Source organism: Apus apus, chromosome 6 (genome assembly GCF_020740795.1).
Source record: "Apus apus isolate bApuApu2 chromosome 6, bApuApu2.pri.cur, whole genome shotgun sequence".
Lineage (NCBI taxonomy): Eukaryota > Metazoa > Chordata > Aves > Apodiformes > Apodidae > Apus > Apus apus.
The window spans coordinates 24,529,810-24,552,887 of record NC_067287.1 but is presented as its reverse complement, the minus strand read 5'-3'; the positions used below and the strand labels follow the sequence as shown (position 1 = coordinate 24,552,887).

The 23,078-nt window shown below is 37.2% G+C and overlaps 1 protein-coding gene across 11 annotated transcripts in view; it reads left to right on the top strand.

Annotated features, from left to right (window-relative positions):
* Positions 1-23,078, top strand: part of ZNF385B (zinc finger protein 385B) — a 163,728-nt gene that overhangs the window by 117,810 nt on the left and 22,840 nt on the right. For 10 of the 11 annotated variants that reach the window (XM_051623126.1, XM_051623135.1, XM_051623128.1 and 7 more), the window contains 2 exons: positions 10,241-10,351; positions 22,372-22,534. In XM_051623126.1, the coding sequence (XP_051479086.1) occupies positions 10,241-10,351; positions 22,372-22,534 (274 nt within the window). Of the gene's footprint in view, positions 1-7,886; positions 8,107-10,240; positions 10,352-22,371; positions 22,535-23,078 lie in introns of those variants that run through there. The other variant, XM_051623137.1, reaches the window with a different exon arrangement.

Below are 23,078 nucleotides of genomic sequence, written 5' to 3'. Positions count from 1 at the left end.
TTCAGGAAATCATATATAATGGTTCCTAAAACAAATGTATGAATTTACTGCAGACACTTGTTTCAGTATTCTGTGTGATTGTGAGTACAGGCATGCAGAGAGAATCATCCCCTTTATAATTTTTCCACACAAGCTGTGCTTTTAAAGGAGGCACATGAAAGAGGTAGCACAACAAGTGACTTCGTGTTATGCCATAGTACTGGACATAAAAAAGTAGGGAGGGAAGCCTAACTGCTGGTGGCCCGAGACAGAAAATAGGTCTCCCAAGTCCAGGATTCCAGGCCTGCAATCCTGTTAACAGAGATAATGTGGAATTTACAAAAATAAAATTAGCTGAATTAATTTCTGAGGGAAAATGAGGAAGCTGAATTTATTAATCTTTCACCCCTTTTAACAAATGAAGATTTTTTTTCCCAGCTCTGGGTGCCCTTTTAGTTGTTATGTACTATATATGAAGTAGAAGTACAAACTCCAAAGGTGTCTTTTTTCAAGTGCTCACTGTTATTTCAACAACTCTTCATGGACAGCTGTAGTATCTGACATGTTAGCAAGTGCATTACAGCAAAAATTTAGTTTTGTTTTAAAATTCCTCCAGGCTGATTTCACTGACTAGGAGTAGTGTGTGGAGGTAGCCACTGTTTTCCTCAGGGAAGCTGGAGCTTGCTGCCAAATTGAGCAAGAAGGGAAGAGACAAACACGGGGAGAAGTTGCATTTGGAGGGATTTGCCTTCAGAATACAAAGTTGTTACTGTATTTTGGAAACGATGTGCAAGGGAAGGGAGATATATATTAGTCCCTGTGTTCTGAGTTCTGTCTTAGTGGATGCTTATGTCTTCTGCACCTGGTGAAAGACAGGTGTCTGAATATTAAAAAGAAAAAAAAATGAAATCATGGATGCAGTTTGATTTCAGGGAGATCCAGATTTCATGTTCTATGCAAATGTCTTACATGTGAGTGTATTAAGAGAACCTGTTAAACAATAAAATGTGAGTAAGCAACCCTCAGACCACAGCATTATGGTAAATAACCTATAATGTTGTAAATTAATTATTTCTGTTCTAATTAAACATTCACACAGTCTGAGTCAGCTGCTGGGAATCTGACAGGAGTCCTTCCCTGGATTACTTATTGGCCATTTACATCTGCCTGTTTTTTTTCAAACCCTCAAATGTTGTGAGGAGCACAGAGACAGAGGTGTGGGGACATGGTTAGAGAACGGCAGGCTCATCATACAGAAATACATCTCTGAGGAGACACGCTCTGTGCTAGTCAAGGAGAGCCAATGTGAGGGGAGCACTGGCAGCATTCCCACAAGAAAAGGAAGTTGTGCATGTCATAGAATCATTTAGGTTGGATAAGATGCTTAAGATCATTAAGTCCAACTGTTAACCTAACAATACCGAAGTGACATGTCTACACATCTTTCAGATACCTCCAGGGATGGTGAATGAACTTTTTCCTTACCAGCCTGTGCCAGTGCTTGATAACACTTTCAGTGAAGATTTTTTTTCTAATATCCAATCTAAGCCTCCCCTGGTGCAACTTGAGGCCATTTCATCTTTTCCTATCACGTGTTACCTGGGAAAGCAGACTGATACCTACCTCCCTACTACCTCCAGTCAGGTAGAGCTCTATTGGTAGAGCTGACTCAGGTGTTCTGGTGACACAAAATAAGCAAGGCAATGTACAACAGTTTAGTGTTTACTGGAACAGTAAATTACATTTAGCAGTAGCCAAATGAGAAATATGTTCCCTGATGAGGCCTTGTAATCTAGAAGGATGTTGAAAATATCTGATCTACAGGATGTTTATTGCTGTCTGTCTACTTACATAATCACAAAAATGGCATACAAATAAGGAGTGTTGTCCAATGGTTTAAGAAAATCCCACAACTTAATTTAGATGCAGCTCACGCATTGTTAATTTATGTATGACATTGTTTTCTCCCTTTGATTGCCGACGGGAAACATTGGATTATATTAGCAGTTTTTTCCACACGTGGTTTAAAGTTTTGCGTTATCAGAGTGAAACATCCCAGTATGCTGTAGGGCCACTCTCAGTGTTTTTCAAAGGTTTCTTGATGCCCAGTGGCTAAGTGATACTCAAATCTCTTATACTCACTTACCAATATTCTGTTTACAAATGTTTGTCTAACAGGCAACTCTAGATTGAATCCAAGAGTTATATCATGATGAGAGGTAAATGAACTGAAGGCATAAATTCCCAGTCACAAATTTAAACCTTACTCAGATTTATGGTTATGCTGCTGTTAAAAAAAGATAGAGCTTTTGGGTGTTGATTTTTGTTGGAGTGGTGGCAATAGCATGTATGAGACTTTCTTAGCATGCTTCAATAGCTAAGTAGATCAGGAAGAAAATGAAAGCTTAGAAATTAGGTCGTTAGGAAGAAAAGGAAATGTAAATCAGTGCACTATCACTACCTCAGACATGTAGCCAGCAGTTTAGCCCTGGATACTAATCAAGCGCCAAAAGCTTAGACTCACATAAACATCTGGTTGTATCCAAACCTTTAAACTGGAGAATGCATCTGAGCAAAAACTAATAAAAATATTCTGGAGTTCCAACATCACAAAAAGCAGATTTTCTTGCAATATAGTGACACCTCATTTAAACAAAAGATTTAGAAATGCTATCTAACCTTTCTGTTTGCAGCAACTTACCTCCTGACAGGATCAGTGCCATTTATTTCTGAGGCTCACAAATTGGTGTTTGTACTGCCTGCTGTGTGTGAAGAGATCTTTTAAAATAACCAGAACTTCAGTTTCACCAAAGGAGTTCTCTTGATGCACTTGCTCTTTTTTTTCTTCTTTTTTTTTTTTTTTTTTTTTTCCTTCTACTTTGATGTCTTTTATTAGTCCAGTTCAGTTTCCAGAAGGCATCAGAATCTGTGGTACAATGACAGAGTTTCTGATAGAGAGAATTATAAGAAAATTCAAGGATGAAAATGTTGAATTACTGACAACAAAGTGTAACAGATCACATGAAACTGAGGAATCAGAGGTGGCATATGTGATACAAGTTTTGAAAACCTATTCCATGGAGAATGTAAGCTTTTGGGTGGCATATTTTTGTCAGGCAAATTAATAGAATTCTCAGTAAGAACAGTGTAAGAGGACATCTCATACTGTAGACTGCATCTAAAGTGTCAACATAATATCTTTTTAGAAATAATTCCCATCTGTTTGTAGAGGTCAGCAAACATGTGAATAAGGATATTTTAACTGACATATTTTGAATTACCAAAAGGGTTTTTGCAAAACCCCTTGGCAGAAACTTTGAGAAAACTAAATTGGTCTAGGAGGATCCTTGCATGCCAAAAAAGACAATTGTGAGGTGAGTGAGCTGAAGGAGTTTACTAATGGTGAAGTTTTCCAAAGCATTGAGGACAAAGAAAGACCAAAATTTTGTGAAAGACCTTACTGTGACTGAGAAGCCAGACAATAAATGATTGATGAAGTTCATTCTAGATAAATGTGAAGTGATGCACATGCAAGGAAGACTTCACAAAACTTCTCCTGGGAAATATTGTGCTATAAATTGGCCATTAATATTTGGGAGTGAGATTTCAGGTTTGTAATAATGACTCCATGGAAGCATCAGCTCAGAGTTGAGTAATGATCCAGTCTGGTTCCTGTCCATGCCTTCGAAATACTTGATTGAATTTGTTAAATTGTGGTAGAATTAAGAAGGGCACTGAAGATGCTCAAAGGAACAGAATGGTTTCCATGCACAGAATGATTGAGCAACAGAAAGAGAACTTGTGATGTGGTACAGGCTTATGAAATGGAATTGCATAGAGCTACTTTTCAACGAAAAGAACGGTTTCTTGACACAGCAGATTGTAGGCATTGGAATTCAATGCAAAGAGTGCAAACTGTTTTATATCAGTTCAAAGGATGACTGTGCAAGAGAAAGTCACTGGGATTTGCCAAATACACAGAAAATACTTGGCTCTACAAATTTTTGGTGGAAAAATATACAAACCTTGCAAAAATTGTTTGGGGAAATAACGATGTATGTTTATGCTGCTGCTGTTCCGTTGATAACTACATATGATTGTTTTAGAGGATAAAACAATACCATAGGTGGAGTTCAGTAGAGTTTAGCAGTTCTTCTTTGCTTTTGATTGTTTGTTTTTACATTATTTTTTTGTTCAAATTCTTGGAAAGTCATTGTCACCAGTCACATTAGCTGTAGAGTATTCCTCATGTTTATATGATCTGAAATCAGGAAATAGTAGTAGTAGGTTATTGCAGAAAGCTGTCCATATTCTGTTAGTGCTTGCTCACTTCAGTAGTTTGGGTTTCTTTAAGGAGATTCGTTGCAAAAAGATAGAATCTTCAACTTTGTTAGAACGACATTTTTAAATTTAACTTTTCATTACACTAATGGAAATAGGAGAATGAGACTAAAAGGTTGTTAAACTTAGTTATGGCTTCCAGAGCACTGAGAATTGCTTTATTAATTCCTCCTGTAGCATAAGCAGCGTAATGCAGATTTTTATTAACATTTGTGGTAGATGTTATCGTCTGTTATTATTTTGTTTTATTCAGCTGTATTTTAAATACTGGTGCTCCCAACTGTGCATAGTATGCTGTGTCATTTCCCAATATGTACCTCAACAAATTACTCTCTTCTTCTTTCCTACTTCTTTCCTCACTCCGTGCAATGAAGAGGATAATTTTGTGTAGTGATCTGAGATCAATTTACCCTGCAGCATTAATCTTCTGACAGAGAGATACTATTTTATTTCTGCACCATGCTGTAATCCACCCCTGTTTCTGATATATTTAAAACCTATTAATTGTTAATGTTGCACTTCTTGAATTCTAATCATGACCAGGCTGACTACATGTGGGGCTCCAGTTTGGGAAGGATCATTAACTGTTCCCCTGGGGATCCCCAGGGATACTTTCTGGAGGCAGCATGAACTGTATTATTTGTGTAGACCTTGTCCTTGTGGTGCCACACCTGTTTGAAATGGGGACTTTGTGGGTAGTCTGCATTGTATGGTTTTGAGCTGCATTGCCTAGTGCCAGCACTCTGGATTGTTATTGGGGATGCACAGAGGAGTCATTGATCACTGCTGCTTTTTTCTCTTTTTATTTCTTTAAACGGAACTGCAATGCTAGTGGGTATTTTTGCTATTTTTTTCACTGACCTCAGACACTTCAAATGATTGAGGTACTTCTCAGCATTACTCTTTTGTTCTAGGATACATGATATAACATTTAGTAGTTAAGTTGGAATGCAAAACATACTTTCCATTTTAGAAAAAAAACCACAGTTATCCCCTAATGATACAGCAATGTTTTTATATTTTAAATGCAGTAATATAGATTGACTGCCATATCCATTATAAAATTGATGCTCAACAAGCTTTTAATCTGCATATATCTTTCAATCTGTTATATATCATGCAGGTTGATTTAGTAAATTGTACAAGTCAGAAACAGAACTTTTAAATTACATTTTAAAATTTTGAACTTTGGACTGTCACTATATTCTAGAAACAGAGGAAAAAAGAAAATTACATTTGTTTTAGGAATTTCTTTAGACTTTATCACATTCATTGTAAGAACAGCGTTTTATTGTAGGTAGTGTTTTTACTTCTATAATTGTCTTATATTGTACCCCTATGGCAATAAAATACAGCATTTAATGGCAAAAGCTGATAAATATAGAATCATAGAATCATAGAATCATAGGGGTTGGAAGGGACCTCGAAAGATCATCTAGTCCAACCACCCCACCAGAGCAGGATCACCTAGAGTACATCACACAGGAAGGCGTCCAGGCGGGTTTTGAATGTCTCCAGAGAAGGAGACTCCACAACCTCTCTGGGCAGCCTGTTCCAGTGCTCTGTCACTCTCACAGTAAAAAAATTTTTTCTGATATTCACCTTAAACCTCCTATGCTCCAATTTGTATCCATTACTCCTTGTCCTATCACTGGTCATCACTGAAAAAAGCTTAACTCCATCTTCTTGACGCTCACCCTTTACGTATTTGTAAACACTGATGAGGTCACCCCTCAGTCTCCTTTTCTCCAAACTAAAGAGACCCAGCTCTCTCAGCCTTTCCTCATAAGGGAGATGTTCCACTCCCTTAATCATCTTTGTGGCTCTGCGCTGGACCCTTTCCAGCAGTTCCCTGTCCTTCTTCAACTGAGGGGCCCAGAACTGGACACAATACTCCAGATGTGGCCTCACCAATGCACAATAGAGGGGGAGGAGAACCTCTCTTGACCTACTAACCACACCCTTTCTAATGCACCCCAGGATGCCATTGGCCTTCTTAGCCACAAGGGCACACTGCTGGCTCATGGTCAGCCTCCTGTCTACCAGGACCCCCAGGTCCCTTTCTCCTACACTGCTCTCCAGCAGGTCAGCCCCCCAACCTGTACTGGTACATGGCATTTTTCTTCCCCAAATGCAAAACTCTACACTTGCCCTTGTTGAACTTCATCAGGTTTTTCCCCGCCCAAGTCTCCAGCCTGTCTAGGTCTCTCTGAATGGCAGCACAGCCTTCTGGTGTGTCAGCCTCTCCTCCCAGCTTGGTGTCATCAGCAAACTTGCTGAGGGTACATTCTGTGCCCTCATCCAGGTCGTTGATGAAGATGTTGAACAACATTGGTCCCGGTACCGACCCCTGAGGGACTCCACCAGTCACAGGCCTCCAACTCGATTCTGCCCCATTGACTACAACTCTCTGACTTCTTCCTTTCAACCAGTTCTTGATCCACCTCACTGCCTGATCATCAAACCCATACTTGATCAACTTATCTACAAGGATGCTGTGGGAGACGGTGTCAAATGCTTTACTGAAATCAAGATAGACCACATCTACTTCTCTACCATCATCTATCCACCTAGTATGTCCTCATAGAAGGCTATGAGGTTAGTCAAACATGACTTACCCTTGGTAAAACCATGTTGACTGCTCTTGATGACCCCCATCTCCTTGATATGTCTAGAGATAGTGCCAAGGACAAGTTGTTCCATCACCTTTCCAGGGATGGAGGTGAGGCTGACCGGTCTATAGTTACTTGGGTCCTCCTTCTTGCCCTTCTTGTAGACTGGAGTGACATTTGCTATCCTCCAGTCCTCAGGCACCTCTCCTGTTACCCATGACTTACCGAAGATGATGGAGAGTGGACTAGCAATGACCTCCGCCAGCTCCCTCTGCACCCTTGGATGCATTTCATCCGGACCCATCGATTTATGGATGTCCAGATTACTCAACTGATCCCTAACCCAATCCTCATCTACCTGGGTAAACTCCTTCTTTATCTTGACTTCATCTGGGGCTATATGAAACTGGGGCTTATGGGGAAAGCCTTCAGGAGTAAAGACAGAGGCAAAGAAGGCATTCAGCACCTCTGCCTTCTTTATATCCTCTGTCACCAGGGCACCCACCTCATTCAACAGTGGGCCTATATTGCCTCTGGTATTAGTTTTGTTGGCTATGTATTTGAAAACGCCCTTTCTATTGTCCTTAACCCAACTTGCAAGGTTAAGTTCCAAGGAGGCCTTAGCTTTCCTAGTTGCCTCCCTACATTCTCTGACAACAGTCCTATATTCCTCCCAAGTGACCAGCCCCTCCTTCCGTGATCTATAGATTTTCCTTTTCCATTTGAGTTTGCCCAGCAGTTCCTTTTTTAACCACGCTGGTCTCCTAGCTCCCTTACTAGATTTTCTAGCCATTGGGACACACTGATCCTGTGCTTGCAAGAAGTGGTCCTTGAATGTTGTCCAGCTATCCTGAGCCCCTTTACCTTCTAGCACCCTGTCCCATGGGACTTCCCTTAACAATTGATTGAGGAGGCTGAAGTTTGCTCTGTGGAAGTCCAGGGTTCTGGTCCTGCTGGGTATTCTGTTCCTCCCACACAGGATCCTGAACTCCACCATCTCGTGGTCACTGCAGCCAAGGCTGCCATTGACCACCACTGCTTCAACAAGGCCCTCCTCGTTGGTGAGCACAAGATCCAGCAGCGCTCCTCTTCTAGTCGGCTTGTCCACCATTTGCATTAAGAAGTTGTCATCAATGCATTGGAGGAACCTCCTAGACTGTGAAAGGCTGGCTGTGTAAGTCTTCCAGCAGATATCGGCATAGTTAAAATCTCCCATGAGGACCAAGGACTGTAATTGTGAGGCTGCTTTCAGCTGCCTGTAGAAAGCCTCATCAACTTCCTCATCTTGATCAGGAGGTCTGTAGTAGACCCCCACAACTGTATCACCCATACCACCCTGCCCTTTAATTCTTACCCACAGACTTTCAACTTGCCCCTCATCAGCCCCTGCACAAAACTCGATACATTCTAGTTGCTCTCTCACATAAAGAGCAACTCCACCACCTCGCTTCACCGACCGATCTTTCCTAAAAAGCACATAGCCATCCATGGCCACATTCCAGTTGTGTGAGCTGTCCCACCATGTCTCTGTTATTGCTACCATATCATAACCCTTAGACCACACACAGACCTCTAACTCTTCCTGTTTATTGCCCATGCTGTGTGCATTGGTGTACAGGCATTTCAGGAAGCAAGCAGAGCACACTGGTGGGACCAAATCCTCCTTAGACCACCCCCCTTCAGGCCTTGATATGTTTATATCATATCATTGCTCCAGAAAAAATTTTAGCAGTGACATTTACCTAACTGTATATTTGATTTAAAGGAATCTAGCAATAAACCTGTGTAGCCATAGTCCAAAAACCTGTTTAGTGTTTCAAATTATAGGAAAACATTTTCCTAGGCAGATATGATGCAATAAATTTTTCTTGAATTTGTGTACATATTTGCATGTACATATATGTGAAGAAAATCCTCATTAGTGCAAGCTTCTCTTGAAGCTTAAATATGTACTAAGAGAAAATTATAGCCTTTATCCTCAGGTTTAGAAAGTCTGGAAGTAGCTAATTTACTGTTATAATTCTTTCATGAATCAGTAACTTCAGCTTTTCTCTCTTCCTTTTGTAAGTCAGCTTAGTATCAAATATGTGATGTGTACCACCCAAGATTAAACAGCCAATTTGATTTCTTCAAATGCTGCTGTAATGGGAAAAAAAAATAAATCGTGACTGCAAAGCAAGCTTCAGAAAAAGATAACTTCATAACAAATGGAACTGTTTCCTCCTGTGCTGGTTTAAAAATAAAGTTGAGAAATAAGCACTTGTCTTTTCTTATAGAATGCTAGTTTTTGTCCTCTCCTCTTCAGAATCCGTTTCTCATCTCAAATAAGGACAGAGGACCACACATGCACAGGCACTCATATGATAATTCAGCTGAAAGAGACCTCAAAGATCATCTGGTTCAACCTCTTGCTCAGAGCAGGATCAGCTGCGAGATTAACCAGATATTGTGTCTGAATTAGAAATATATGTTTGATTATTTTTTGAGTCAGGAAATTAATTTTAGTCTGTATCCATGCCACATCAGGAGAATTACAACAGAGCTCTCTGAGATCTTGAGGCTGTTCTAAACTGGTGACCAACAGGAATCCTGGTATGTAGAGAAGATGTAGTTAGTTCCCAGCTCCTTAAAATATTCAGTGCTTCACTTATCTCACATTTTTCACATTGCTAAAATGTTTTCTGAAGCACATTAACTTCACTATCCTTTCGTGGTGCAAACACTATCTCCTTCAAACTTCTGGCTTCCCATGGGCTTTGTCATTCAGCAGTTCTGCATGGAAATGTTTGGGAATTGTGACATTTTTGCCCAGCAAGTGGTGTTTCTAATGGAGTCTGCAAAGGACCTCCTCTCACAAAGAGGTCTCTAGGAGAGAAGATTTTCCAAATAAGTGCTGGTATCTAATGGGTCTGTTGGATCAGCAGGTGATAGGTGAGGACTCTCAATGAGCTGCTTGCAATTTGGAGTTGATAGTGGGACCCTGCAGCATGTAAGATGTGCAGGGCTGGAGAGGAACTATTTAGTAGCCTGGGGATGGCAGCAATAATGGAGCTTTTCTTCATAAGCTCTGGCATGCTACTGATTTCTTAACTTATGTTAAATCTCATTATTCTGAGGGCTGAAATTTTATTTACTCCTGTTTATCTAAAAAAACCAAAACAACAACAACAACAAACAGCAAAAAACAAACTCACAAAAAAAAAAACCTGGAAGCTTTTTCTTTTACTTTCTTTGCTGTTATTTTTTTTTTTCTTCTGTACTGTATATTGCCCTAAAAAGTTGTAAATTTATTATTGTTTGTTCTCCAGATGGATCCTGTGCAAAAAGCAGTCATAAACCACACGTTTGGAGTGTCCATTCCCCCAAAGAAGAAACAAGTAATTTCCTGTAATGTCTGTCAGCTTCGCTTTAACTCTGATGTGAGTATTGGCTATTTTAATTCCTTTTTGGGGGGGGTGGTTGTGTACATTAGGTATAATTAATCTAAACATCTTTTTCCCGAACAAATCATTCCAGTTCTACCCATATTTTGCTCAGCTTGCTGGGCTGATATTTTGTCCACTCTGAGGTGGAAGTCTTTAAAGGTACATCACTCTGATTTTCTTGAATGAGTCTGGCTCAATCTCCAATGCCACATCCATGAACAATATCCCATTTGGCAGTCCAGTAACCTTCAAAAGGTACCTCAAACAGAAATGGGTTTGTTTTGTTGTTGGTGTTTTTTTTAAAAAAGCTTCCCTGTGAGTTCTCAGGACATCGAGGTTCTGGAGAGGGTGCAGAGAAGGGCAAGTAGGCTGATTAGAGGTCTGGAGAATGGGTCTTATGAGGAGAGGCTGAGGGAGCAGGGGCTGTTCAGCCTCGAGGAGGCTGAGGGGAGACCCCATTGCTCTCTACAACTACCTGAGAGGAGGTTGTGGTGAGGTGTGTTGGCCTCTTCTCCCTAGTGACCAGTGACAGAACAAGAGGAAGTGAGGTCAAGCTGCACCAGGGGATGTTCAGATTGGTTATTAGGAAAGATTTCTTCACAGAAAAAGTGGTGAGGTGTTGGAACAGGCTGCCTAGGGAGGTGGTGGAGGCACTGTCCCTGGAGGTGTTAAAAAATGGGTGGACATGGTGTTTCAAGAGATTATTTAGTTGTTAGAGATTGTAGGGCAGATGGTTGGACTGGATAATCTTGAGGATCTTTTCCAACCTTGATGATTCTATTATTCTATTTCTTTGGGATAATTAAAAAAATGCTTTACAAAAGAGGAAATCTGCTGATAATGTTCCAAATACACATCCATTTAATGTTTTTCCTAAGGAGCTTAAAAATTAAAGAAATTCAAGAAAACTATATCTAAGAAAATTATGACATTTGACATTTTAAAAACATGTATTTGTTCTTGGAGAATACTTACTAATACCCTTAAGCAAATTAAAAAAAAAGGAAAAACGTTCAGGTTTTTTTGTTGATCTCAACTGTAAGAACAAATCCTTAAATGATGTGTTACGCGTATTTTGCTGCTAAAATTTCAAACTAAGAAATAGTTTGCAGACGTCTCCTCGAAGCCATCAAGTTCATGCTTCAGCTAGAGATTTGCAGTGAAGCACCTATACACGTTGCTCTGTTTTCTTTGCCTCTAGCATTCCACTCTGAAAGTGTCCTGTAAGTGGTTTCCCCAGTTTGGTTTTCTTGTCTTTGATGGTATGGATTTTGAAGCAGTGCTGTCTTACCTTCAAATTGATTTTTAAATTTAAAACCTGCATAACCTGCATTAAGACCTTGAACATGGCACACTGCAGAATGAGATTTGTAGTACATCCACTTCACACTTGCAGTTTCTTCTAGCTCTACAACTGACATGCTCCTTGTTGAAGATTCTGACCTGATCTAGTAATGCTTTACCTATTGCATGAGTAACATGGTGCAGTGGCTGTTCATCTGTGAGAAGAAAATAATTGGTTTCCTTGACTGCAATCTTTTCCTCACACTGTGGACACTCAGTGGTCTGGATCAATAGGAAAAAAAAAAAAAAAAAAAAAAAAAAATCAGGCTAGTAAATTTATAGTTGTCAAACCTCCTACTAAATTACTGCAGTAAAGTGCAAGGGTTTCAGTTTTCTTCTGCAGATTTAGTTTGGTGAGAGTGTTCTGGCATCAGATTCAGAGGCAAGGATCTGCAGCTACCTGAAGGAAAAGAAAGTCTGATATCACGGATGGAAGTATATTTTAAAATAGGTTGGCTCCAATATGGGAGTCCAGATATCTAAAGTTGAAGTGATGCCTGCTGCATTTTGAAAAATAAAAATTTCTAGAATGATGCTATTTTTCTTCTATCATATTATAACTTGAACAGGGTGTTTCCTAACTAATGATGGATTTTAACTTGTACTTAGACATTTGCCATCATACTCTATATGTCCTTTCATAGAATTCATAATCTCAATTTGGTTAGTTGGGAAGTTCTGTTTTTCTGCTAATAAACTCTGGCACAAACAGTTTGAGCACCCTTTCTAAGCTCTGTCAGCTCCAGGAGAAACTCAAGTACAGAAGAGATGATCCAAAGTCCCAAGAAACAGAAAAATAAAATGCCATTTCTGTCAAGTGACACAAAACTAAAGTGGTTTCAAGAACATTAACTTTCAGGTTCTTGAATGGGAATTTTATCTGTAATACTAGTATTAACCTGACTGCAGTGATAACTGAGGTTGCTTCAACAGTGTTTTTTGCATTATCTAGTTAAGATGCTCTAGCTGGGATAAGGTATCTGTGACATCCATGCCAGGCTGGTAGACCTCGCGGAGAACCTGCAGTTGGTAGTCAGACAGCACGCCTGAGGACATTCCAAATTAAACTTGGATACCTGTTTCTAGAACTGTATCCCCAGTCATTAGGTTTGCCTTCTGTTTTCCTTTTCTTTAATTCTTCTTTTTTTATTTTCCTCTTTTTTTTTTTTTTTTTTGAAGACCAAAGTGTGAGAAGCAGGATTTTGTAAGGAGAAGAAGCATTAAAAAAAAATAGGAGAAAGGTCATTGACATCAAGATTATACCAGAAAATTGAAAAGTTAGTTAGCACACTCAATAATTAAAGGAAAGTGAAATGGCAAAAAAGGGAGAAGTGAACAGAGAAAAGGGTCTTTTCCTAAACTGTTTTTTAATGACAGATACCAGGAGTCAACTGCTGTTGAATTAAGCTGGAAATCTCAATCCTTTATAAATTTTATACTCTTATGCAGAGGAACACACCTTTTTAAAACCTGTTTAAAAAAAACAAACAAACAAACAAAGGCAAAACCATCCATTAAGTTACTGTTGGGTTTGCTTCAGTATATTAGAATAATCATAGGTGTTTCCATCTTTGCATCAAAATATCTGTTTAACACCATCTTATCTTTTAATTTCTACTTGATGATGGAATAGTATGTGTTCCACTGCAACAATGACAAGAGTGTCAGCAAAGTTCAGGCTACAGTCTTGTATGTTATGATCCAGCTCAGAAAAAAATGAGAAGTATCTCAGTTATGTTTCCTACCACCAGAGACCATGCAGCAGAAGAGGAAGAATCCTCTCCATGGAGCAGATTGTGATAATGAGTCAGATTTAACACTTGCTTAAAGGCCACCAGAGCAAGGGATGGAGCTGTATTCCAGCAAGAGGAAGCAAGACAGGCTGAGAAGGATCTAGCTTAGCCTTAGAAAAAAAATATTTAATTTTTTTCTTCTAAGAATTCTGGGATTCCTTCCAAACACATGGCATATCTATGTGGACTATAGATAAGATTTGCTAGATATGTTTTCATAGTAATTACATAGGTCTGGCTTGTTGATATTAATTATTTATATTACAGTCATTCTAGCAGAAACAAAAAGCAGCTTGAGTTTGCTAAGTCCTTATGATACCCAGAGGAGTGTCCAAGAGCAATAGGGCAAGCATAAAAATGGCTGTTTTCGATCCCACATAGATTCCTTGTCTACCATTTCTTGGCTCGTTCTTTCTCATTCTTTGTGGCCACCAGATGAATCTGCAGCATGTCTTGCATCTGCTGTGTGGCAGTTAAGTCCCTCCAGCAGCTGTGGTGCTTTGGCCACTGTCCCCATGATGATTCTGTTATGGCATCTGACACTGTAGCTTGCAGCCATAAGAGAAAAGTGTGTTGCAGTTGCAAGGACACCTGTCTGTCCTCTGCAGAATTTGCCCCCCCACCCCCCTTTTTCCCCATATCTATGAATCATCACCTTATATTAAAATAACTTCTCCCTACTCTTCTTCCTCCTTATTTGTATTGCTAGTCCACAGAGTTTCTGGAGCTTGGGCACAATACAGTAATGTGAGTGCTAATCTAGTCCCTTTCCTCGGGAGCCAGACCTCTCTGTACTCCAAACGCAAATGTACCTTGCCAGTAGTCCACATGGGGTTTTGTTCTTTTTTTTTTGGTGGTGTTTCTTTGAAAACATAGTTTGTCATATCGTATCTTAAAGAATTATCTGCTTCCCTCTGCACCCTTTCTGTTTTTTGTAGAAAGGTCTTTGGCTGTGATACAGCCTGGTAGGTACCATCTTGTTGACAGGGCATCATTTGATTGAAATAAGCTTGTGGTTGTGTGGTGTGATGCTCTGTCAGTAAAGGCTGTCAGTTAGAATTGCTTTTTGGTGTTACCTGCGAAGACCTGGAAATCAAGAAGAAGCACCTCGTAGGCAGTTCATAAAAAGCAGATGTAACAGTTGGGCATTAAGAGATGTTGGATGTCATCTTACTGTTGAATACATTAATAGTTAATATAAATTATGTGATAATAGGGATAATACTTTTTAAAAGTCAGAAGGCAAATTTTTGAAGTTTAAGCAGGTATTACCAAATGTTAACTTTGCAAATTTGAATGAATCACTTATACTGTCAAAAAGAAAATTCGCAGAATAATCAATAGCATCAAATAAACATCTACACACCTGTCATCATCTTTTGTCAAATGTTCTACAGTTTCCGTATAAATAAGACTATTTATATTGATTTTTTGGCTATGGAGGGTAGTGGAGCAGATAGGAGGTAATTAAAGTCATAAATCTCAGAAACTTGTGAAAGTGATTTTCTGTTTTGTAGACAGAACTGACAAAATGATGAAAGTTGTTAGCTCCAACATGACAGAAATACTGCATGATTATAGGGTGCAGGGTTATAACATGCTGAAAACTCTCTTTGAATAACAGCTATTTAACAAAGCTTTTAACTAAGTTTGGTTAGGTATTTGAAATGTGAGTTGGCTTCTTATGACATTACTGATCTCAGCTTTTATATTTTTCAATGTCCTTTTCAATAGAAATCTACCTAACTATTTGAAGTTATTAGGTTTTAGAAATCTGTTTAGAACAAAATTGAAAAAATAATGCACAGCTTTGATATACCAGATGTATGAACACAGTTTTGCAGATTTCTTCAATTACATCTATTATTAATATCAAATGAGATAAACCTACATTTTTCAATACCACTTCCTAAATTATCGCTTCATGTAATTTTTATTAAAGCCATGATTCTAGTCTAAAATATTCAAAATTTATATACTCCTCACATAAGTACGCATACTCTTACAGTATGGTTCTAACAGGTAAACGATATGACCAAACATTTAGTAAACCAATTACTATTTTAAGAAAGAGAGCCTTGTAGTTTAGTAGCTGCTGAGAATTGAAATGACAATATCCTTTGGATATCAATACCTCTGTGCTCCTCCAGTTTTGCTCAGTTAGATGCATTCTGTAACAGGCCTACTGCCCCTGCAGCCATGTCAGCAGAGCTCTCACAGGGATGCTTCACTAAACCACTCCTCCTTACAGCCAATCATGTTGCAATTATGGCCAGTCTAACTACTTCCACATTAAGAGCTTTATCTGCAAAAACCAAACCATTATTTTTAATTTTTTTTTTTTTTTTTTTTTTTTTTGTACTTGAGACTATGTAGTTATGATAGAATTCTGTAGTTATGAGGAATTCTGGAAGTCACCTTGCCAGGATCCATGCTTTTACAAGATATTGCTTATCTTCCGGCACTACTTAGGTTTATTTTTATTGTTCAGATACAACTTCTGTGAATTTCAAAATAAGCTTGGGCAATTCAAGCTATTGACAATTTAGGATAAAGACTGGAATATTATGAGGATGTTGTAAGTATTCTGAAATAATTCTAAAATAAGGAAAGTCTTTATTAATGATATGTCCCTTGGAATCAGAATCAACTTGATATATAGAAGCAGACAGGCACACAGGTGTTGAGCAGTGATCTTTCTACAGTGTATGTTATGACCATATTTAGGACATGCTAGATTATTTTTTTTAACTTAAAATTATGTAAATTTTTTTATGGTATGCAGGAAGAATTTATCTTTATAGATACTCCAAAGCAGAATAGACATTTTCAAGATTATTATATATCTATTAAGTCTTTCAGTTGTAAATTGTGTGTGTGGTTGAACTGTTACTGACAAAAGCTTTTGTAGTATTTTAAATAAAATATTTTTCATCGGAGTTTATAATTGTAGTGACACCAAATGAGATGGTGATTTAAGATAAAATTGCTGTTGAGAAGACTTGTCATCCAGGATGGAATTCCTGCTATAAGAAGATGCAGTAGCAAGGGAGAATAAATAGGAGCTCCAAGCCACCATGTTCTGTTCCATTCAGTTATGGCATTCACCTGGTATGGCAGAGCTTAAGGCATGAACCTGCACTTCCCACAGGGATATTTCAGAGTCTCCCTTTATTTCTGTATTTCTCCTCCCTAATGTCAAACTGCTCTACATATATTTAATTTTATATGTTAATTGTCAGGCTAGATAATGTGGCAGCAGGTTTGAGAATTCAGCTTCAGTGTTGGCAGGCCAGTGGTCTTATTTCCATCAAGACCTCTGAAAGGACTACTTCAGCTCATCCTGAAGAAACCTGAAAGAAATCTTGATCTCACACCCATACGCTCTGAACTATTAGATTTAGTCAAACATCGCACCAGATTGTTATTGAAGGGATCTGCTAGGTTAATATTTTGCCTCTTTATGTAGTAATAAATTCAGTTAATTAGTCATTCACACTCCAAATGGATTCTAAAAGTCAGTCACTTGTGAACTGTCAAAATTAATAGGGCTGATGTCAAATATACCATCAATTATTGCTTCTGACAGGGATAATTTTCTGTAATCTTTTGTGCTGGAGTCTTACCTGAATTTCAAAGTTTTCTTAAGGGTGATACTGTTATCAATGGATCTGCATGAGCTGAATGTTTCCTGGGTTTCTGTATCTTTATACATGCGTATCTGTATGGATATTTAAGTTTATGCAAAGTTAAGCCACTGGGGTTATTTTAAGCACTGTAATATGCTAATAAAATTAACATTTGTTTAGAAAGCATGTTTACATGTAGAAGATGCAGATTTGCATTGCTGATGTTTTATTAGATGCAGTCTAGTATGTAAGGTTAACGTTTATAGTCTCACAGTTTAACATCCTGATGCTTAGATTTCAAACTATAATTTGGAGTTGAAAGTAGCAATTAATTTTACAATTTAAATAAAATGTAACATTTGAATTATTTGTGTGTTTTAATGAAATATCTTTTTAAGAGAGGAATATCTTGTCCTTTCTTACAACCAAGTCATTAATCCTTATAGCACAGAAGGCTTTCTTAAAAAAAATAATAAGGTATGATCGATTGTGGTTTTTTAATTACTACTTAAAGACTGTGAATGGAACTAAAAATAGATTTCTTAAACAGAGGACAGGCATCCTCCCATCTTTTTAAGGCAAAGGAATTTGAAAAGCTATGGGAGGAAACTGCATATTTATCTCTTAATGATATTGTTAACTATTTGCAACTGAATTCAAAATACAGCTTTTCACTAAGTCATGACCATCTAAAGATTTAGATGTATGTTTAGTGCCTTAAAATATGCAATCCTATTCATCAAAAAGTAATGCCAGGCAAGTGCATGAACACTCTTGTGGAATTCAGCCTGTCAGTACTAAGGAATTTTTTGCATTCTAGTATTTAATGTCACATTTATTGCAGCTTTAAGGTCTTCCTGTTCATTACATCTTAATAAGCAGTACTTGACTACTTTCTAATAAATAGAAGGATTCCATTTTAAGATGTTGTAATGTGTATACATCGAGCTAGTAAGCCACAATCAGTTTTAGAACAAAGTAGAATTTAGATTTTTCATTAGGTAGGGTATCATTTAATATTAAATATTTTATAAAATATTCCACTTTTTGGAAAAGTTTTCTTCTTAACCTAGTAAGGATTTCATTTGAAGATTATAAGAATATTAGTTTAATGGTGACATTTATTTAGATTATCTAAACAAAAAATTAAAATGAATATTTTTTAAATAAAGAATGTAATGCTCCAGTAAAACTGAATTGTGGCACAGATAAATTATTTCACTGTAAAATCAATCTGTCCCTATGGCAAATGCAGGCCTTTACACTGGAATAAATTATTGTGCAATTTAAAAGCCTCACAGTACATGAACACAGAGATTCATTAAGATCACATACCTTTATTTTGGCTTTTCGTAACTTCTTCTATTTTCTCAAATATTCTTTTGATGATACAGAATTTGCATGAATTAGTTGTACTTAGTTAGCATTAATGATGATCAAAAAGTACGTTCAGCATCAATTTAAAATATTGCATGCCTAGGGTATTTACTCTTAATTTAATTGTATATTTTACTGAAGTGTTACATTAAAACTGGTAAGTTTATTTTATGCATGTGACTTTTAAATCTGTTGTGTACAGAACTTCCTTTGAATTATCAGAGTAAATGAAAATAAATGTCCAGCTTCTTGCCTTAAATAAAAATGAAAATTTTATATGTCATGGCTTATTTCAAAGGTATGTTTAATATTTCAATTATGTATGTTACAAAGCTCATAGCCTTTACTATATTGCTGTATGTGTGTCAAGTTTTAAAAGGGACTTGGAGCAAATACGTTTGCTTTTAATATGGTACTTATGAAAATATTTTATAAAACTAGGGTTATTAATGATCAGGACATTAATAATCAAATAATGGGTACCAGTAATAATCAGAACTTGCGTTCCAATTTCAGATTCCCACAGTCATCCTTTTTCTTTTGCTTACTATGACTCCAGACAACTCCAATGGTTTTTGTAACATGGTGATAGAGAACACAGTTCTGTTATATTGCATTTCAGTTACCAAAAGGCAACTGAATCAAATGATTTATCACACGGTGGATAATAAGAGAACTCTGAACTTCAAGTGTATCTGAAAGGATTAGAAAATAGTGCTGTTGTGGCTAGGAAACATTGCTTCAGTACCTCAAAAAAAGCTCTTCTAACTTCATACTTGAAAAGAGCGTATGTCTTTCTGCTTACAGACCAGAAATGAGTTAAAAGAGCCTGAATACTAAAGGTTTAACAAAATCCAGCCACTGGAAGTTGAAACTAGACAAATTTGGTGTAGAACTAAGTGGTATGTACTTAAATGAAGCACTAAAACAATTTACCAAAGTAGATTTTACATTCCTAGTTGTTTTAAAATCAAGGCTGGACAAGTTTTTTTTCACCAAAGGAAAATGAACTAGTTTAAACAGTTTTTGGACAAGGCTGGTGTTTTCAGAAGCCCTACTTAGATGGTCATAATTATCCCTTTTGGCCTTATGATGTACAACTACGAATTTGATAACATCGTAGTAATAACAAAACTTAAATCAAAAGTAAGTTAATTCAGCACATTTCCATGAGGCTTTGCTTGTGTTTATGGAAATCTTAATTTTAATTCTGCCTGGACTTGTTTGTTCTCAACAGGTTTCATGTACACTATATGAGGATTGAATGAAGGGAATCAAAGACTGTAGTAGGTTATTACTGATATTGCAGGCATTATTATTGCAAATATCAGCAGAAAGGCTTATTATCAAGGAATTGACTTACTAAGTCTTTCTCTTGAGTGCACTTATGTCTCTTATTTTATAGCTTTGGCCTCAGGTGGCATATGATCCTATCAACAGCACACATATGCGCAGAGCATAGAGTTCAAGTATTTAAAGGGACATCATCAACTTGAGGATGCTTGAGTGGAAAAATCTTCTACTTGTTATTATTTGAAGTTAAAAGTGTTGAAACAGAAAGGATATATATATATACACATCAATTTTAACTTCACTTTTTGTACACTGTAATGTGTGAATTGTTTATTTAAGTGGTGAACACTCCTTTTAGTGCATCATGTAGCAACAACAAAGCTTAAGGCAAAACCCAACAAGGGTGGAGGAAGACAGGGTGAGACGCCTGTGTAAGGCCAACAACATAACATGGCTGTGCTCCTCTGCCCACATTCAGAAGTGAAGAGGTCCAACCCCAGAAGTTGACAAGTGTCCCTTTAAGTAGTGGACATAGTAGTGGCGTTATAGCTCTTCATTTGTTTCTTTATAATCCTTAATTTGTGTTTGTACACGTGCTAATATTTCAAAGTGTTTTAAATCAAGAAATAGTTTAACAGCAATTGATGAGTAGGCTTTGAAAAAATGAGGTTTTTTAAAATCTAAATTTCAAAGGACTTCAAAGTAAAATTCACCTAGTAGCCTTTCTTACTGAATGCTTGCTGTCTGAAATCAAGAAAAGAAGCAGCCACAACACATCACATACACTATCATTTGGATGTGGAAAGCACCATGTTTCACAGGGTGTGTAATCCCTGATAAAGCTTCGCTGTATATGAACTTCACTCTAGTTTAGTGGCACTTCTCCATCAGTTTGAATAGTGCATATATTTTTTGTGAGGACTCCAGCACACTGTCTATTCTCTTTTCTGGTCCAGCTGTTTCTACTTTTCACATAAACTCCACCATATGATAAAACTGTTATTACATGCTGTCCCAAGCTGACTGTATTGTAATGTCTATTTCTGCTGATCTTAAAATTATTTTTCTTGTTATGGCAGCACTCCTTATGGAATTCAAACATCTTAGATGCTATAGTTGCTTTTTATAAAAAGCATGTGACTTTTTTCATAGCTCGCTTCATTTAACACAGTGAACTAAATAAAATAGTCCTAATCAAGTGAAGAGAGACAATGTGGTTTTGCATGAACACAGTAGGCGTTTACTTGCACTGATGTTCTTATATACCAGGTGCCAAGGTGTGATCATCTGGTTACATGAAGCATGCTTTCTCTGAGTGTTTTGCTTTGACATAAACTACAATATTAACTTTCTTAGTTAATATGTAACCTTCAATAGAGGCACCTAGTAGTATGTCAGAAATATTTTATTTTAATTATGTTTGGAAATCCTACTAACACAAAGCTATTTCTGAATAGTATCACATTATGAAAATAGACTCTATTTTGTATAAAATCATGTGTCTTACCCATTTTTTGGTAAATTAATTTCTTAAGAAGTAAAGAGAATGTTTAAATTAATTAACTGAAATTTCCAAGCTTTGGTTTTTATATTAAGCATATAGCTCTTTAATTTTGCACCTAACAGAGTAGGATGATTTGTCAAGGCATCTGGTTATGTAGAGTTAGGAACAATAATGGGGACTCAAAATCACTGAACAAATGGGCATTTATTGATTTGTCTAGCTTTAGCTGTGTAACTTCAGAAATACTGACCTAGATTCTGAAGATAGTTTTAAGACTAAGGTGAAGTAAAGTTTACATTTTCAGCACATATTTCTACTGTCCAGTTTGAGCAGACCAAGAAGAGTACATCAAAAATAAAGCACCTTAGCAAAAAAAAAAAAAAAAAAAAAAAGTTAAAAATAAATATAATGAACAGAAGTTCCTCTCATTCCTGTCCTTCAGGTTCCAGTTTTCTTAGTCTTTGGAAAGAATATTCAAGGCAATTCATAAAACAGTCAAGACTGATAAGGATTTACTTTTCTGTATTTGACTTGGGTCTAGTGAAGTTTATCTGTATGGTGTTTCTTCTTTTTAACCTTTCTTATTTGATCTAATAGTGAAGTGATAATGTCATTAGTGCGTGTTTCAATTGCTGTTTGTGTAATGATGAAAATACATTATGACTTTTGTATTAGATCAAACAATAGCAAAATAGATTATTTAATCTTGTTATAGCACGGTACATGTTTCTATCTATAAGCAATAAAGACTAGGGAATAGTACATAGAAACTGAGTAGCTTCTTTCTCAATTGGATGTGTTTACTTTTGTGTAATCTTTAAATCTTTAAGTACCGTGGAAGCAAAGAATTTTGAATCTCTTTCCCAGTTACTGTAAACATGTACCATTAATTAAAATCCCATTGTTTGGATATATCAGAACTTATATCTAGGAAAACTGTTAGTATAAAGCTACTAAAATTTCCTAGGAGGAATAACACGGTGCCTACTATTGAAAGTGTCACGTTTCTGCCTGTCATCAATTGTGTTACATAAAAGTACAGAAAAAGTGAGCCTGATTTGTTCTCCTTTGTAGAGCCAGGCCGAGGCCCACTACAAAGGAAGTAAACATGCCAAGAAGGTCAAAGCACTAGAGGCAACGAAAAATAAACCCAAAGTTGGTTCTTCCAAGGACAGCGCAAAGACTAACACAAGCTGCTCCACCACGCCAGTCACAGCCAACATCTCTGACAAATCAGGTCAATGAAAACTTTTTATTCTATACATTTTTTTTATTTTCTCCTTTTTTTGGTGTTTCTAAGAGAGAATCTGCCTGACAGTGTTCAATGGCTTCTGTTTTCTGAACTATTTACTGTGCTTTCTTGTACAGAATTGATTGGTTTTGTTATTGTTGAAGTGGTTTTAGACATGTGTGAAACATCTGGTGTTCCTGAATGCTAAAGTCTATTTCTTTATTAAATGTGTGAAATTTACTCTTATGAAGTATGGATGTTCATACAACAATAGTAATGGATGAATATGGATGGAGGAGCAAGTCTGAGATGCACATATCTAGCTGAAGCACAGTAAACTTGTAAGCAATTTTTCCTTTCTGGATAGGTTCATATTGCTCAAACAGGAAAACACACTTACAGAAATGTAATTAAGCCTCATGGTATGGATATTTCTTGACTTTCACAGCTCATTTGTGCTTCAACATCACTTTTTTTTTTTCCTTATTAGTAATGTGAGGAAGATCAGTAACACTAATTGCAGTGGAGTTGCTGGAGTCTCTTTCAGCTC